Genomic DNA, 16,184 nt, shown 5'->3' with positions numbered 1-16,184 from the left:
ATGCTATCCTGCTATGCTATAAGGCTGATCGGTTTATGTGTTTAATATATATTTTATTTAAAAAGGGAGAATCCAAGGAACCAGCCTTCCTCTTGTTGGGAGGAAAGATGCACAGCCTCCCAGCAACCCTCTCTCCTTGACCAGCAACTGAGCGCAAAGATCTCACCTCTGTAGCCCAGGACAAGTACAGCATGCTCTCAAATGGGATTTGAAATTCCTCCTGGAATTTTGAGAACTTCCCTATTTTAATTTGGTCTCACATTTTGTATAAGCCAAGGCAAAACTACAGTGCCTTTGTTTGAAGTAGACTGATTCCAGTCAATCTGAGCCTGGGAAGTCACCTTTTAGCCCCTTGAGCCCAGCAGTGCCTACCTTAACCGATAGCAGTTTGCTGTGATCTCAGCTACGAAGTGATCTTTCTCACAGCCTTGTTATCAGGGATCACTCCAGGGACTTTCTGCATGCAAAGTAGCTACAGCTGTTCTTAATAATGCTCCCTGTTACTAAGAAAAATGCCTCGACTCTTCTGCTTCCTAAAATGCAGACATATATGACACTGCCCAGGCATTGCTTCAGACCACCGACAGTCCAATAACAGTGAATGTGTGAGAGCTGGACTTCCATGATGGCAGAAGCATAAGGGTGATGAACTTTACCATCCCACGCACATCTGCTCCCAAGGTTGCCCTCTGTTGGTCTGCCGCTTTCAACTGAGCCAGCCACTGAACCCAGGATTGGCCCAAGATTGTAATGTTGTTTGTTACTTTATGTACTGTTGTGAGCTGCTCTGGGAAGAAAAGCAGGATTTCAATCAATAACATTATTAAGAAAAATGCTACCTGAAAACATGGTGTGAGCTATGCCACCTCCCCATTAAATAATTAAAATCCAAAAGGCTGATGATAAAAAATCCCCTGCAGTCTGCCCAATCTGAACCTATGCAGAGTTTGCTTTAGCACAGCCCAACATGCAAAAAAGACAAGACTGATTTAGCCTATAGGAAGGCTTGAGCTCTGTATTCTTGTTTTTTTACCAATCAGGCACAGGCCAAAGGAGCATAGCGACTGTTCTAGATCTGGTATTACAGGGCTGAGCTGTCTCCCTCTTGTGTGGTTTACCCTTTTTTAAAAAGGCCTCATAAGTCCACCAACCAACATCCCAAGAGTACATAACCCAGAACTTTAACAGTTAATGCATAACTAATCTGTGGTAGGCAATCCTGAGCTTGCACTGAATGCCAGGTGGAATCAAACCAAGCTCCACTTGCTCCAGCTATCTTTGCTAGAATATCTGCAACCCACTAGCAGTATGTAGTGCTGTCCCTCCACCCCCCCCCCCCAATTGGCCTGCAGTCCACTCATGCACAAAAATCTCTGCTTCCCTACTCCCCATTATTATAGTCCTGTTCACGTCACAATGGACTCACATTCAATATGTGAACACAAAGAAACATCTGTACACTGATTAATTCTCATGGTATAAATACATGAAGAGCAGTGTGACTGAAACATGTCTACCCTAGTACTGGTCCCCAGTTTAATTTGTAAAGAGAATGTTTGTTGGCTCTTTCTTACAAAGAGATGGGGAGGGGCTGTGGCTTTAACGGCAAGAGCCTCTGCTTTGAACACAGAAGGTCCCAGGTTCAATTCCCAGCTCCAGGTCAAGGATCTGGTAACAGATGATGTGAAAGCCTATCTAAGACCCTGGAGGGCTGCTGCTGGTTTGAGTAGACAGCACTGACCTTGATGGACCAAGGGTCTGATTCCGTGTAAGGCAGCTTCATGTGTGTTCATGTGAGATGTATGCATGTACAGCAGGGATGCAGCGTGTTCACTGTAACATGAACAGGGCTTCTATTAAAATATGCCTCGATGGCTGTGCAACAGCCCCTATCATCCTTTAAATGAAAGCTGGAGTTCCTAGCGATCAGATGGCTGCATTACCCATAAGCAAGCTAAGATCCATTACTGAATCTTCTTGTTTGCACTCCAGGAACCATACCTTAGTGACCCCACCCCACAATACCACAACCTTCCCACAAACATAACAAGAAGACACAGTGTGACTTTTTAAAATCCAACTGATTCTATTTGAGAAACTAGAGAAATAATTACATTTTTTGTGTGTGTATTCAACATAATCGGATGAAGGCAGTAATAAAAACAGTCTTCGACCAGGCCTTATAAATCTCTTCCTTTCAAGCAAGAGCAGAGGTGAGAGCAGCAGAAGGTGCAAAGTGCACTCTGAATGAGGCCCCCCGCTTTTGGAATTAAGACACGATTAAAAATATAAAGTTAATCTGTATCTTTCATATATATATATATATGTATATATATATTTATATATTTGAAATAGGACATCTTTTTAGAGGCAAAAGAAGGAGCTTGCGCTCTTTCCCTCCCCCCACCCTACCTATGGTGGTTTGGTGGCAAAGGTGAGTTCATTTTGAATTACTAAAAATAAATCCCAAGCGTGCCCTTGTGTGGCTTTCTCTCCCGCACAGCTGCTTGCTGTTAATACCCACCCTGAGTTTGCAGTTTATTTCAGCAATAAGCTCTACACAAAGGTTAGGTCCGTGACAACTTTAAAGCCACAACCTGTCAGTTCAACTAAAAAGACAGCTACACAGTGGGGACATCGGGCAAGACGGTCCTACCTGAGCATTGCTGCACTGGGGATTCTGCCTCCCCTGCCTACATTCAGACCCAAATGTGCATAAGGCCATGCACTTGTGCAAAAGACAGGAGTCTCTCCTGCCAAGATCACCTTTCCCCTTCCTCGCATCTACACCACGATGCAAAGGCAGACACGGAAAGAGACCCCTTTACAAATAACAGACCTTCAAGGACTAGGCAAGGGGGGGGAGGGGGTCTCAGAAAGCTAAATGTCTGTGTTCACGGTGTTTAATCGCTCTCCCACCTGGAGTTATTGAGAGCTGAAAGCCTTTTCGCCTTCCGGGGCATCTTCACTTTGGTACCTGTTCTGATTTGTAACCTGCTTCCAGAGAGTCTGAGAGGCATCATGAGCTGTCAACCACCTGGTGGGGCAAAGTCACAGAGGAGCCATTGACAAAAGAGCCTTGCTTGTCTCGCCCTTTCATGAAGTAGGTCAGCAGTTCTCCTTTTCCCTTCACGTAGATGCGCCCTCGGCGCACAAAGCGGAAACCGTATTCCTTCAGGACCAAGTGGGTCTCTTCCACCACCTGCAGAGGGGCAAGACGAGACACCGTTGCAACCAGCGGCCACCTTTCATTCCCGTTTCTCCCGTCTCGTGGCAGCACCGCTTTTTCTAACAGGCCAGCTCATAGACAGTGGACGGTTGCCTTAACGAAGACCTTGTGGTATTCTAGAATAAAACTTAGGACAGGGATGTTTATATGATGTTCCCACTGAGTTGAGAGACTACTTAGGTACATTTCTACTTGTGAGGCAATCCCTGACGCAGAAAAAGTCTGCTGAAGAACATATTTGTATCCTGTTTTTCTTCCACACTACCAACTCAAATTGAAATACGCACCAAAAAAATTTTAACAAAAGGTTCACCCAACAGCCCCTTAACACATGTGATGAGCCGTGAGGTGGGCAGGGGCCGGTTCTTCTGATGCAGCTCACCCAAGGCCACAGGCTAAGGGCCAAAAGCCTGGCTTTCACCTCTGGCCTTGCCCAGGCCTGAATTGCCAGTAAAAAAAGGAAGGGGCAGATGCTCAGCCCAGCTCTTAGGGAGGGGCTCGGACGTTCCCAGTTCCCTCCCCTCTTCACACCTCTCACCAAGCTCAGACTTGAAGTAACTGCAATTCACACCACTCTAAAAATGAATTACTGTGTGCCACATGGATAACCTGGAGGGCTTAGGCCATGTTCCCATCCTTGAGTTCTACGAAGTGTCATTACTCTCCTAAATTATCTTGCCCAAACAGGAAGGATAGCATGGATACCAAGCCACACTTTTTCAATTGTGGGTGTTGAAGGGGCTATTTTGGTTCACACAATGGTGCAACGTCCCCACCCCTGCCAGTTTTGAGGTGCCTAGGTGCTGTGCTAGTCAACTCGAGTGGGGGGAGGTATCAGTTTGCACAAAAGGCAGAGTTATTCCCCCCCTCCCTTCTCAGTGTGCTGGTGCACTGGCATCCTGCTGTGCCAGAGAAACCTTCTTGGTTCCCCCAATAAGAAGACCCGTGAAAGGAGAAGAGCATCTCTGAAAGAAGAACCTATCCACCATGCTCACTCGGTGTGCCAGCATCCCCCTGCCGTTCAGCGAGGGCCAGATAAGGCACAGCAAGTGCTGCTCTGAGCAAAGAGTACGGGCTCCAGAACACATACCCAAATGCTTCGCAACAGCAAGGAGTCAGGTGGCAGGTTCTCAGGGGTTCCTTGGAAAGCACTCAGGAAAATGTTTTCCCCCCAAAGCAGATGGTCTTAAAGCCGCCACTGTGTTAATGCAACTGCTTTCTTTGTCAAGTGGACTCTCAGACTTCTCTCCAAAGCACATTTACATGGAAGAACATTCCACAGATCCTCACCTTAATTTACCTTTGCCTCATCCCAGCATCTCTGCGTGGGAGCTCTGATACGCGGAAGCAAAAGCTCCATGTGGTCACGCACAGCCCTGCCACTTCCCTTGAAGTAAATGGGGTAAACCTCTTGCAGGTCATACTGCCCTGCATGTTTCCGAGTAGCCTGGCTCCAAACCGTTGCTAGAGTGGAGTGGTTCCTGTTTAGGCCATTAGCTTCAACTCCTGCACCTCCACCCCTGCAGCCACAGTTTCCAGGTTACCCCGCTGGCAACTGATGGGGGAAGAGATGACGGCCTTAACCTCCCCTCCCCTGCCAGCCTCCAACTGAACAGTACTGATCATTCTCGTGTGGTGTTCCCCGTACTGCGGCCACTACCTTCCCTTTCCCTTCCATTCATTTGCATCTTCTTTGCTGCCCCACATGGGCTGAGAGAGTGCAGCCCACCTGGATGTTTCCCATGACACCTGTGGACTCCATCCGGCTGGCCACGTTCACTGTGTTCCCCCAAATGTCATAGTGAGGTTTGCGGGCACCGATGACTCCTGCCAGAACTGCTCCTTTGTTCATGCCTGTTGCCGCCATACAAAAAATAATAACGCTCCAGTTAAGTACTCAAGTGTATTATCTTTAGGGCCAGTTTAGGACAGGAGGGGAGAATGGAGTGATGAAGAACTTGACACGCCCGCTGAATCAGACCAAAAGTCCACCTAGTCAACAAGTCCATAAGCGAGGCCAGTCTGTCTGTCCCCAGCATCTAATATTCAGGGGTACGCTGCCTCTGAACACTACATTTACATCACAGTGAATCCCACACATCGACTCTGCATTGCATGCAGAAATATTTTTTTGTCTGTTCTGAACTTATTGCCCATCAGAGTTTCATTGGATGACGGCTAGTATTAAAGGGAGAGGGATAAAAATGTCTCTCTGTCCATTTTCTCCACATTGCGCACAAAGCTTTTAATGAGCTTCCCTTGATTTCCTGTCCAAAGTGGTTGGAGCTCTCAGTGGAGTCAGCGTGCATGCATGCGTGCTTGCGTGTGCAAATATACCCAGAGGTCTGACTTGCCTATTCGCAGCATGAAGTTATTGAAGGACTGGTAGTTGATGTTCATCAAGGTCTCTTTCATGGCTAAGGCAAAGTCAGCAAGATCTGCCAAGTGCTGCCAGCGCTCCTTTTCAGACAGGTCTTCCTTCTGAGGACGACAAAGTGGGGAGGGGAGTAGAACAGATAGATGCCAAACAGGGATACACCATGCTCAAGCTGCAGGGGAATAAACCTCAGCAAGTCCTAACTGCATCCCAGGACCTTAGCCGGGGGGTTGCATGATACAGCCACCATGCCGAAGCCAAACACACCTGGGTCTGTCTGCTCAGTGCTTGGAAAGGAGACCATTTGGCAACCCCTCACCTGCTACCTTGAATCCCGCAACAGAAAGAAGGTGGAATTCAAATGCAATGGACTTTAAAAAATATGTAATTGATATGTACATTTGGGTGCCCCTTCAGATCCCTGTCACTGTTCTTACCTTAACGGCATTGTTGTATCCATTGGTGTTGACATCTGGAGTCACCCCGGAAGCCGCCATGTATGTGCTTCCAATAGTCTTGATCTTGGTGATACACCGGAACTGAGGATCATCCAGGAGCTGTGAACACCAGGAGGCAAAGGAAAAGCCCGGCCTCGTCATTACTGTAGGCACCAACCCATCCCTTAACGTTACCTACCCAAAAGCTAGGCCAGTCCCAGCCCCAGGAATGCCATCAGGAAAAAAGAAAGTGTTGTCTTAAATTCACATACAGTAATAAAACTTTTTGTGCATAACCTGTTTTTAGAAAGGGTTATGTTATATTCATGGTTGTCTTTGTCTCAGGTTAATATGGTAGACAAAGGAGTTGAAAGGGCCAAGGAAACACCGGGATTCCGTTGTTCAGACAAACCACACATTGCCAGCCTTCAAGCCTTGGTTTCTGTCAGTAAAAGGCAGGGAGAGGAGGCAGAGCCATTCCTGGGCTGTTTTGGCTTTTGAGGGAAGACTCTTTGGAGCCAGGCCTGACAGGAATCGCCGACAACTTGATACCCCACAACCTGCATGATTCCTCCCCGGACTGGCTGGTTGCTACTGATCAACAGTAGTTAATGTTGGGTAGCGGTTAGAATTTCAGACTAGGATCTGGGAAATCCAGGTTGGACTCACCACTCTGCTGTGAAAACTCACTGGGTGACCTTGGGATAGTTACACAGTCTCAGCCTCACGCCTCTTACAGAGTTGTTGTGAGGGTAAAATGGAAGAGAGGAGCATGAGGTAAGCGCTTTGGGTCCCCGTAGGGGGGGGAGGCAGGGTATAAACAAAACAATGTAGCTGAAGACAGGGAGGGCAGGAAAAAGGAAGGTCGGTGGGTCAGTGGGAAGGAGAGAAGGAAGCAGGGAAAGGCAAGGATATGGAGGTTGCCAAGATGACGGAAAGAGGAAATAGTGTGGGAAAGGGAATACAGGGGGAAATGAGGTGCCCCCCTGCAAGTCTTCGTTGGTTTCTTACTGTGTAACTAGGCCTGGCCCAGTGGCCAGCCCTGCACAGCTGGGCCAGCGTTTTCCCAGGTAGAGGCTGTCAGGGGGAGGGAAGGAGAGAAAGCAAAAGACAGGGTGGCACAGTAGGCTAGATGATGGGTGGACAGGAAGGAGAGAAAGAAACAGGGGAAGTGGAGAGGCTATGGGGGCTTTCAGGGAAGGGAAAGAGGAAATAGTGAGGGGGGGGGGAAATGAGATCCCATCCTCACAAGTCTTTGTGTGTCCCTGACTTGTCTATTCTCGAAAGCTAAGAAAACAGCCAATCCTGGTTTTCCTCCACCTCATCAGAGGCATCACCTTTGGGTCTGCAGGAAACACTTATTCAGAAACAGCTGCCACCATCATAGGAGGGTGCTTGGCAGCCATTTTGTAGTGGTGCCCACTCCCAGCTCTAAAAATTCTGAAAGTGTCCACAGACACAACAAGATCAGGAATCCCTGCAAATATCTCTCTCTCTACCAAAATGTAAAAGAGCCACTTCAGATGAGGCTTTGGCTGACTTAGGGCTAACTGACCACTCGACCACTCTGCAAACAGGACGCACTCACCGCATCAAAATCTGAGATTATCTCATTGAGGAAGCGCAGGCACTCAATCCCACCATTGTTGATGCTCTCCTCTGTGTAGAAGTCAGCAAAGTTTGGGAGAGAGGCAAACATGACACCAATCTCATCGTAAGACTGGCTGTAAAGCTCCTGCAGAACAGGCAGAAAAGAACAAAGGGGAGACACAGCCGCCATTCAGGTGTAGTACTTGACAGGCATTGAGAATCATTCTTACTGTAAAGCTAACTTTGGCACTGCTCACAGGCATTCCCAGCCACAGGCACATCCAGACACTAAAAGGAGTTCTAGAGGATGCAAACCTGGCCATCTGTATTCTCTCCTTTATTTATTTAAAATATTTAGACCCTGGCTTATCTCCTTAGACTCAAGTTGGCTCAAAAACATGTCCACTGACAAGATAAAAATAGCACACAAGTTAAAAACACTGCCTGGCTAGCCAAAACAGTTTAGCCTCCTTCCAATGCCCTATGGAATAAAATCATCTTACATGCCTTTCTGAATGCATCAGGGGAGGCGCCCTCTGCACCCACTCTGGAAGGCCATTCCAGAGGACTGGACCTACCACACAGAAGGCTTGTGAACTAACTGTTGCCAAATGGTCAATACTAAGAGAAGGCACAATGACGAAAAGGCTGTTTATGTCAATTCTATTAGGCGTAGAGTTTTATCTGGGATTCAGAAGCAAATGTGAAATGTGTAATCCCTTCCACAGACCCACAAGAATTGCCTTGGTAGAGCCAACCAAAAGCCCAAGATTCTGTTTCCCAACAGATGCTAGCTACCTCTGGTAAGATCACAAACAGAATATCACACATGGTGGTGATGACCCATCCCTTTATTCAGAGATATACTGCCTCTGTTCACGGAGGTTCCACTTAGCTCTTACCCAATGATCTCCCCCAAGCAAACCATTCCAGCACTGCTCCTTGTTTTGGAAGCCTGCTTGCCACTTCATCAATTATTACCTCGTCCCGTTTCTTGGAGCCAAGGAAATGTCGAGCCACATGCTCTGGCAGCATGTTGGTGACGAGGGCCTCATTCCAGCGCCTCATCTCATACACACGCTCCTTCTGGTCATGAACGTCGATCTTCCATAAGAATAACGTCCTGGCCAACTTCTCCACCTGCCATGGAACAACAGTGATGATACAAGAGTCTTTCTAGGCCGCATTTGAACATCAGCCATCACACAGCCACCACCTGCTGTCTCATCCTGCCTTAGTCACACCACTGGTTCAGCTAGCCCTGTGCTAGGTCTACTCTGGCTGGCAGCCGCTCTTCAAGGTCTCACACCTATCAATCACATTTTTATCTCACCTGTACTCCAGCGAGTTCAGGGTGGTATGTGTGATTCTCTTTTAGCCATTTTATCCTCCAAACTACCGCTGTATGTTGGGGGTAGGCTGACAGTTCATGACCAGCGAAGGTCATGCAGAAAGCTTCATGGCAGAGTCGGGATTTGAACCCAGGTCTGGCACATTCTAAGCATCGTAGCAATTGCTCCTCCAGCCCCATTTTCCTGCTATGTTAAGAATCCCTTGCAGGGGTGATGTTTCTGTCTGTTCTTTTAGCCCTGGTGTTCCTTTCCACAAGACTGAGAGAATTTACAGTGCTACACGGCCTTTGCGCCTCCAGCGATTTCACCCCAACCTCATACCATTCAGTAATAGTATCTCATGCCTTCTGAATCTAATTTGAAGTCAACGTGGCATAAGCCACTCTCCCTCCATTTGGCTGCTTTCTCACTTACAGGGAATCAGGGAGACAGGGACAACTGTTGGGTGGGATCCCACAGATCTGTTCCAATAACTGCAGCACTTTCTCTCGGCCCTCTTCTAAGGCTCTTAAATGGGACCGTACTTCCATCAGATCAACAAGATCCAACCCTCTGTTTTTGATGGCAACCACCAAGCCCACAGCCACCCAAGTAGATCACTTACGTGGCGTGAAAAATAATAGAAGCTCAGCATCATGATAAACACCATCACAGTCATGGAGTACTTGGACGGAACCAGTGAGGACCTGCAAGGAGATGCAAAATTAAGACCAGAGCTCTTCCTGGAATATACAACTTCAAACTGTAGGTGGAAGTCTCACACATTTCACTGTGCCAGGGGTTGGAGGAAGAACTCTGTACATAGAAAACTAGCATGTAAGGGGGGAAAGGATGCTCTTATTCTTCTATATGCTGGTATTCTAGATGCAGGCAGTTCTGTTTTTCCTTACATGGGAGAATTGTTTCAAAAAAATCAAATCCCACACCTGCAGCCTGAAGTGTTACAGTCCAGGAAACGCTCTACCATGTGATTTTAGTGAATTCATAGTTCAGTTCTAGCCATCCAGACACCTGGGAGGGAGAGAAAGCTTTGACTTTTTTTAAAGTAGTAACCTACACACCCACCCCAACATATGGCACATGAAGCTGCCCTCCAGTGGCAGTCGATAGTGATGAGCATTTAGAATTTTAACATAACTCTGTCTGCAACCTCTGTTCATCCAGCTCCATTACCTAGAGATGCCTAAAGGTCTCCGGCTTCACTCAAACAAATCCACCTTTTTCTTCCATGCTGCCCCGTTGCTTGGAACAGCCTCCAGAACACCCACCAGATGCCACCCTTCAAAACCCACCTTTCTCAAAATGACACATGGCCCCTTTCCCAAATTGTTGTTGTTGTTATTTATGTCATCTATAGTCCGCCTTTCTCACTGAGACTCAAGGCGGATTACACAGTGTGTGATTAGGACAATCAGTATCAAGGACATTTTCATACAGTGTCATTTCCATAAACAAAGCCATGGGGTAAATAAATGAAAGTTTACAAAGACATAGCATTAGCAAGGATCCAATACAGAGTTGAAGAAATGCTGAAACAGAACATAAGCAATTCTAGTACTGACATTAGATAACATGACGCACAGGTTGCATATAGGAGCACGTATTATGTAAAGCAGCTCAGTGGTGAAGTCTATGGTCCTTTACTCATTAGCGAAAAAATCTGAGACCCCAGCCCTACAATACAGCCCTCCTATCTAAGTAAAAAGCCTTTTTGAATAATTTGGTTTTGCATTGTTTGCAGAAAGCCAGGAGACTGGGGGCTCTCCTGGCCTCCTCAGGCAGGCTGTTCCACAGGATAGGGGCCACCACAGAGAAAGCTTGTGTATGGGCTGCTGTTGATTTCACCCATGCGTAGCTTAAACGGGAATGAATATACAAAGTCCTTCAATGGCCTTGGCCAGTCATATCTGTAGGACTGCCTCTCCCTCTATGCTTTGTCACTCATCTGAACAGGGCCTTCTGCACATACCACCCTGCAAATGGACAAATCAACAGCTGCCTGTACACGTGCCATCTCTGTGGTTGCCCCCTGAAGAGGTCAGGAAAGCTCCCACTCCCCTGGCTTTCCACAAACTACGCAAAACTGAATAGAACATTTTACTCAGGCAATAACACTGTGCTGCAAGGAATTGTTTCGGTCAACAGGGACAGTGACTGTAGACTATACTACTGGGTATACTACTGTTGATGTAGATATGCTCTTACTGGGTAGTTTCTGCATTGTTTAATAGGCCACCTCAAATCACTTGGTGGGGGAGGGGCAGTGTTTCATCTCAGTATTCCTGTATTGGAATCTATGCTTCTTTTCAGATCTCTGCAATGCAGACTCTATTGTATTGCTTATCGACTATCCCAGCTGTTGATCGTATTGACTTACACTGTGTAATCTGCCTTGAAACTCAGGGAGAAAGACAAACTATAACTAACAGAAATAAATATTCTCCCCCAATTTTTCCTCACCTCCAACTCCCTCCCCTACGTTGTATTGTCGAAGGCTTTCACGGCCGGAGAACGATGGTTGTTGGGGGTTTTCCGGGCTGTATTGCCGTGGTCTTGGCATTGTAGTTCCTGACGTTTCGCCAGCAGCTGTGGCTGGCATCTTCAGAGGTGTAGCACCAAAAGACAGAGATCTCTCAGTGTCACAGTGTGGAAAAGATGTAGGTCATTTGTATCTACTCAGGAGGGGTGGGGTTGAGCTGAGTCATTCTGTAAGAGTTTCCCAGGGTGTGGAATGCTAATGGCGGGAGGCTTCACTGTCTCCTGAGGAGGTTCTTTTGCATATGGATTGGTGCTTGATGTGCTAATCTTCTCTGCAGGGCTATTGTTGGGTGTGGAGTGTTTTGTTGGCCTGGTGTTTTTCAGAACCGGAGCCCATGCTCTGTTCATTCTTAAGGTTTCTTCTTTCCTGTTGAAGTTTTGCTTATGCTTGTGAATTTCAATGGCTTCCCTGTGCAGTCTGACAAAGTAGTTGGAAGTGTTGTCCAGTATTTTGGTGTCCTGGAATAAGATACTGTGCCCTGTTTGAGTTAGGCTATGTTCAGCCACAGCTGATTTTTCAGGCTGTCCAAGTCTGCAGTGTCTTTCATGTTCTTTTATTCTTGTCTGGATGCTACGCTTTGTGGTCCCGATGTAAACTTGTCCACAGCTGCAGGGTATACAGTATACTCCTGCAGAGGTGAGGGGATCTCTGCTGTCTTTTGCTGATCGTAGCATCTGTTGTATTTTTCGGGTGGGTCTGAATACTGCTTGAAGGTTATGCTTTTCCATAAGCTTTCCCATCTGATCAGTAATTCCTTTGATATATGGCAAAAACACTTTTCCTGTAGGTGACTGTTTTTCCTTGGTTGTTTGATTCATCCTGGGTTTGATTGCTCTTCGGATTTCATTTCTGGAGTAGCCATTTGCCTGAAGTGCGTGGTTTAGATGATTAATTTCCTCATTGAGAAAGCGCGGCTCACATATCCGTCTTGCACGATCCACTAATGTTTTCATTATGCCTCTTTTCTGTCGGGGGTGGTGATTGGAGTTTTTGTGTAAGTACCGATCAGTGTGAGTTGGTTTCCTGTAGACCTTGTGACCTAACTGAAAGTTTGCTTTGCGGATGACCAAGGTATCCAGGAATGAGAGTTTTCCCTCACTTTCTTTCTCCATTGTGAATTGTATGTTCAGGTGGATGTTGTTGAGATGATTCAAAAACTCCCTCAATTCTTCCTCCCCATGGCTCCAAATGATGAATGTATCATCCACAAACCGGAACCATACACTGGGTTTGTGGGGTGCTGATTCTAGAGCTGTTTTTTCAAAATGTTCCATGTAGAAGTTTGCTATAACTGGGCTGAGTGGGCTCCCCATGGCCACCCCATCCATCTGTTCATAGAATTCGTTGTCCCATTGGAAGTAACTGGTTGTCAGACAATGATGGAATAAGGCTGTTACATCCTCTGGGAAAATCTGATTAATCAGTGCAATAGTGTCTTTTACTGGAACCTTGGTAAACAGGGATACAACATCAAAACTGACAAGTATGTCTTGTGGATTGAGTTTCAGAGAACTGATTTTGTTGATGAAATCTGCTGAATCTTTGATGTAAGACGAGGTTTTCCCGATGTGGTCCTGCAGGAGATCTGCCAGATGTCTAGCTAATTCATATGTCGGTGAACCAATGGCACTCACAATGGGTCGGAGTGGGACTGAATCTTTATGTATTTTGGGGAGTCCATATAGTCTAGGTGGCTGTGCTTCAGTCTTGCATAGTTTTCTGTGCATGTCGGGATGTAGTACTGGACAACACTTCCAACTACTTTGTCAGACTGCACAGGGAAGCCATTGAAATTCACAAGCATAAGCAAAACTTCAACAGGAAAGAAGAAACCTTAAGAATGAACAGAGCATGGGCTCCGGTTCTGAAAAACACCAGGCCAACAAAACACTCCACACCCGACAATAGCCCTGCAGAGAAGATTAGCACATCAAGCACCAATCCATATGCAAAAGAACCTCCTCAGGAGACAGTGAAGCCTCCCGCCATTAGCATTCCACACCCTGGGAAACTCTTACAGAATGACTCAGCTCAACCCCACCCCTCCTGAGTAGATACAAATGACCTACATCTTTTCCACACTGTGACACTGAGAGATCTCTGTCTTTTGGTGCTACACCTCTGAAGATGCCAGCCACAGCTGCTGGCGAAACGTCAGGAACTACAATGCCAAGACCACGGCAATACAGCCCGGAAAACCCCCAACAACCATCCCTCCCCTACCTTTGTACTCTTCCTTGGGTCAAATTTTAGACTGCAGGCTCTTTGGACCGGCTTCCTTGTACTGCATAAAGTGCCATGGCACTTTAAAAGTAAAAGATTCTGTCATATTTTTTTTACTTCAGTTGTACCCCTGCCTTTCTCCCCAGTGGGGACCCAAAGTGCCTTATCTCATTCTCCTCTCCTCCATTTTATCTTGTCAACAAGGTAGATTAGGTTGAGAGCGTGTTCCGTGGGTCAAGGTCACCCAGCGAGCTGCCAGGCAGACAGGAATTCAAACCCGGGACTCCCAGATCCTAGAATGACACTGTAACTACTACACCAGACTGGGTCTCAAGAATGAGGAATAAAACTGAACACCCACATTTTCAAAAATGACCCTGGCAATGCTGCTTCATAACCAGAAGCAGGAATCAATGCTGGGTGGTGCCAGCTGCTCTGAGAACAGCTCTCTTTCCTGTCCTATCCTATCCTATCCTATCCTATCCTATCCTATCCTATCCTATCCTATCCTATCCTATCCTATCCTATCCTATCCTATCCTATAATATAATATAATATAATATAATATAATATAATATAATATAATATAATATAATATAATATAATATAATATAAACATTCGATTTATATACCACCCTTCAGGACAACAACACCCACTCAGAGTGGTTTACAAAGTATGTTATTATTATCCCCAGGACAATCACCCTGTGAGGTGGGTGGGCTGAGAGAGCTTTGGAAGAGCTGTGACTGACCCAAGGTCATCCAGCTGGCTTCAAGCAGAGGAGTGGGGAATCAAACCTGGTTCTCCAGATTAGAGTTCTGCTGCTCCTAAGCACTACACCAAACTGGCTCTCTTCCTTCCTCTGGGGAGACGTGTTCTGAGCTCAGGCCTTCCCGCCAGCAGCCTGCAAGCTCCCCCATGCCATGCCCTTCCTGACCCACCCGCAGGTTCTTACGTGTTCTCCCGGAACCTCTGCTCGTCATACTTGTCGAAGATGTGCCTCCAGGCATAGATGTTCACCACTCCCACGGCTCCAGTGATCATCAGCATGAGGGTGAGTTTGACCATGTGGCTGACCTGCACCAGCATAATGGTGGCAATGAGGGCCAGCACAGCGATGTAGCTGTAGTACTTGGGGTTCTCCACGCAGCTCCCCAAAGGCAGCTCTGGTTTCGTAACGTTGAAGGAGTAATACTGCTGGCAGCTGAGCTGAGGAGACAGAAGGGAATGCAGGACCAGGTTGACTGGAAGCCACAAGCAGAGTGCCCAGTATCCTGTTTCCAGTAAGGAGAAGCCTCCGTTTCCAAAGCAGCAAGGAGGATCACTTGAATCAAGGAAATAAATTTACACAGGAGGTTGCTGATGAAAAACATTTGCTCTTGTGCTTCTGTACTGCGGCTCGTGGCCTCTGGTCTCTCCCTACACCATCTCACACTTTACCCTACCTTCACCCAAGGATGCCAGGACGGCGCACATGCATTTCCTCTCCATGTTATCCCCACAACCACCTGATGAGACGGGTGAGGGTGAATGACAGACACTGGCCATGGCCAAAGTCACCCAGGGAGCTTCATGGCAGAGTGGGAATTTGAACTCGGGTCTTCTCACTCACATAGTCTAACCTCTACACTGAACAAGCAGGAGCAGATGCTGATACCCTGTGTCTACTTTGTCTACTCTGACCTCTCCGAGAGCTTCCAGATGGCTGAGCTGGCTCTGTAACTGGAGGTGCCAGGGACTGAACTGCAGGATCTGACCATGCGAAGTGTCATCTCAACCACTGGGCAGCACCCCCTCCCAACATGCTCAGGAGCAACAGATGTCACACCTCCGTGAAGCCCCCCACTCATCAACATGATCCTGTCAAAGGGTCCTGGTCTGCAGTTCGTTCCTTGAACAGAATCCTACTTCTGCTCCTGTTTGCAAGATCAGAACACCTTGGCACAGCAGCCTACACCTCATCCTGCATCACTCACTACGCCTACTTCACACCACACTGGTCTCGCATGATCGCATGGCCTGATTCAAAAGAACTTGGCACAAACCAGGTGGTTTGGATTCAAACTTAGATTTCTGCAGGAGTAAGGACTCCCTCCCTGCATCATATCCCCCCAAATCCTGTTCAGAAAGGAGAGGGAATGCCCAGGAATGCCCCCAAATACCCCCTGAAATCCTGTTCCCAGGAGAGAGGCGATCCCCAGGTACAGGATTTCAGGGAGCAGTTCAGGCGGCCAGAGGAGTGCGGGGGGGGGGGCAGAACATGCTCCCCTGATGGAATTCCATGTGCCTGCAGAAACATCCATCTGGATCCAAGCCAGTGTCTCATACTGCAATCTCACAATGCGTGCAAGATAAACATGCCAGAGATACCGCTCTTCCTCTTGCTAACACTGCACCCATTTAAACAGGACCCTAGGTGTGTGCAGTGCCATGCAA

General features: G+C 47.2%; 1 protein-coding gene across 1 annotated transcript in view; it reads right to left on the bottom strand.

Moving 5' to 3' along the window:
- Positions 1 to 2,062: 2,062 nt before the first annotated feature.
- The window catches only part of ADCY3 (adenylate cyclase 3), a 110,129-nt gene continuing 96,007 nt past the window's right edge, over positions 2,063 to 16,184 (bottom strand). The window contains exons 14-21 of the mRNA XM_054988420.1: positions 14,704 to 14,957; positions 9,590 to 9,671; positions 8,615 to 8,773; positions 7,632 to 7,778; positions 6,044 to 6,163; positions 5,584 to 5,710; positions 4,959 to 5,083; positions 2,063 to 3,202 (exon numbers count right to left, since the gene is read on the bottom strand). Of these exons, the coding sequence (XP_054844395.1) occupies positions 3,020 to 3,202; positions 4,959 to 5,083; positions 5,584 to 5,710; positions 6,044 to 6,163; positions 7,632 to 7,778; positions 8,615 to 8,773; positions 9,590 to 9,671; positions 14,704 to 14,957 (1,197 nt within the window). The 3' untranslated portion in view covers positions 2,063 to 3,019. The remainder of the gene's footprint in view (positions 3,203 to 4,958; positions 5,084 to 5,583; positions 5,711 to 6,043; positions 6,164 to 7,631; positions 7,779 to 8,614; positions 8,774 to 9,589; positions 9,672 to 14,703; positions 14,958 to 16,184) is intronic.

This window comes from Eublepharis macularius, chromosome 1, assembly GCF_028583425.1.
Source record: "Eublepharis macularius isolate TG4126 chromosome 1, MPM_Emac_v1.0, whole genome shotgun sequence".
Taxonomy (NCBI): domain Eukaryota; kingdom Metazoa; phylum Chordata; class Lepidosauria; order Squamata; family Eublepharidae; genus Eublepharis; species Eublepharis macularius.
The sequence above is the reverse complement of the archived record's forward strand: the minus strand, read 5'-3'. Positions and strand labels throughout refer to the sequence as shown.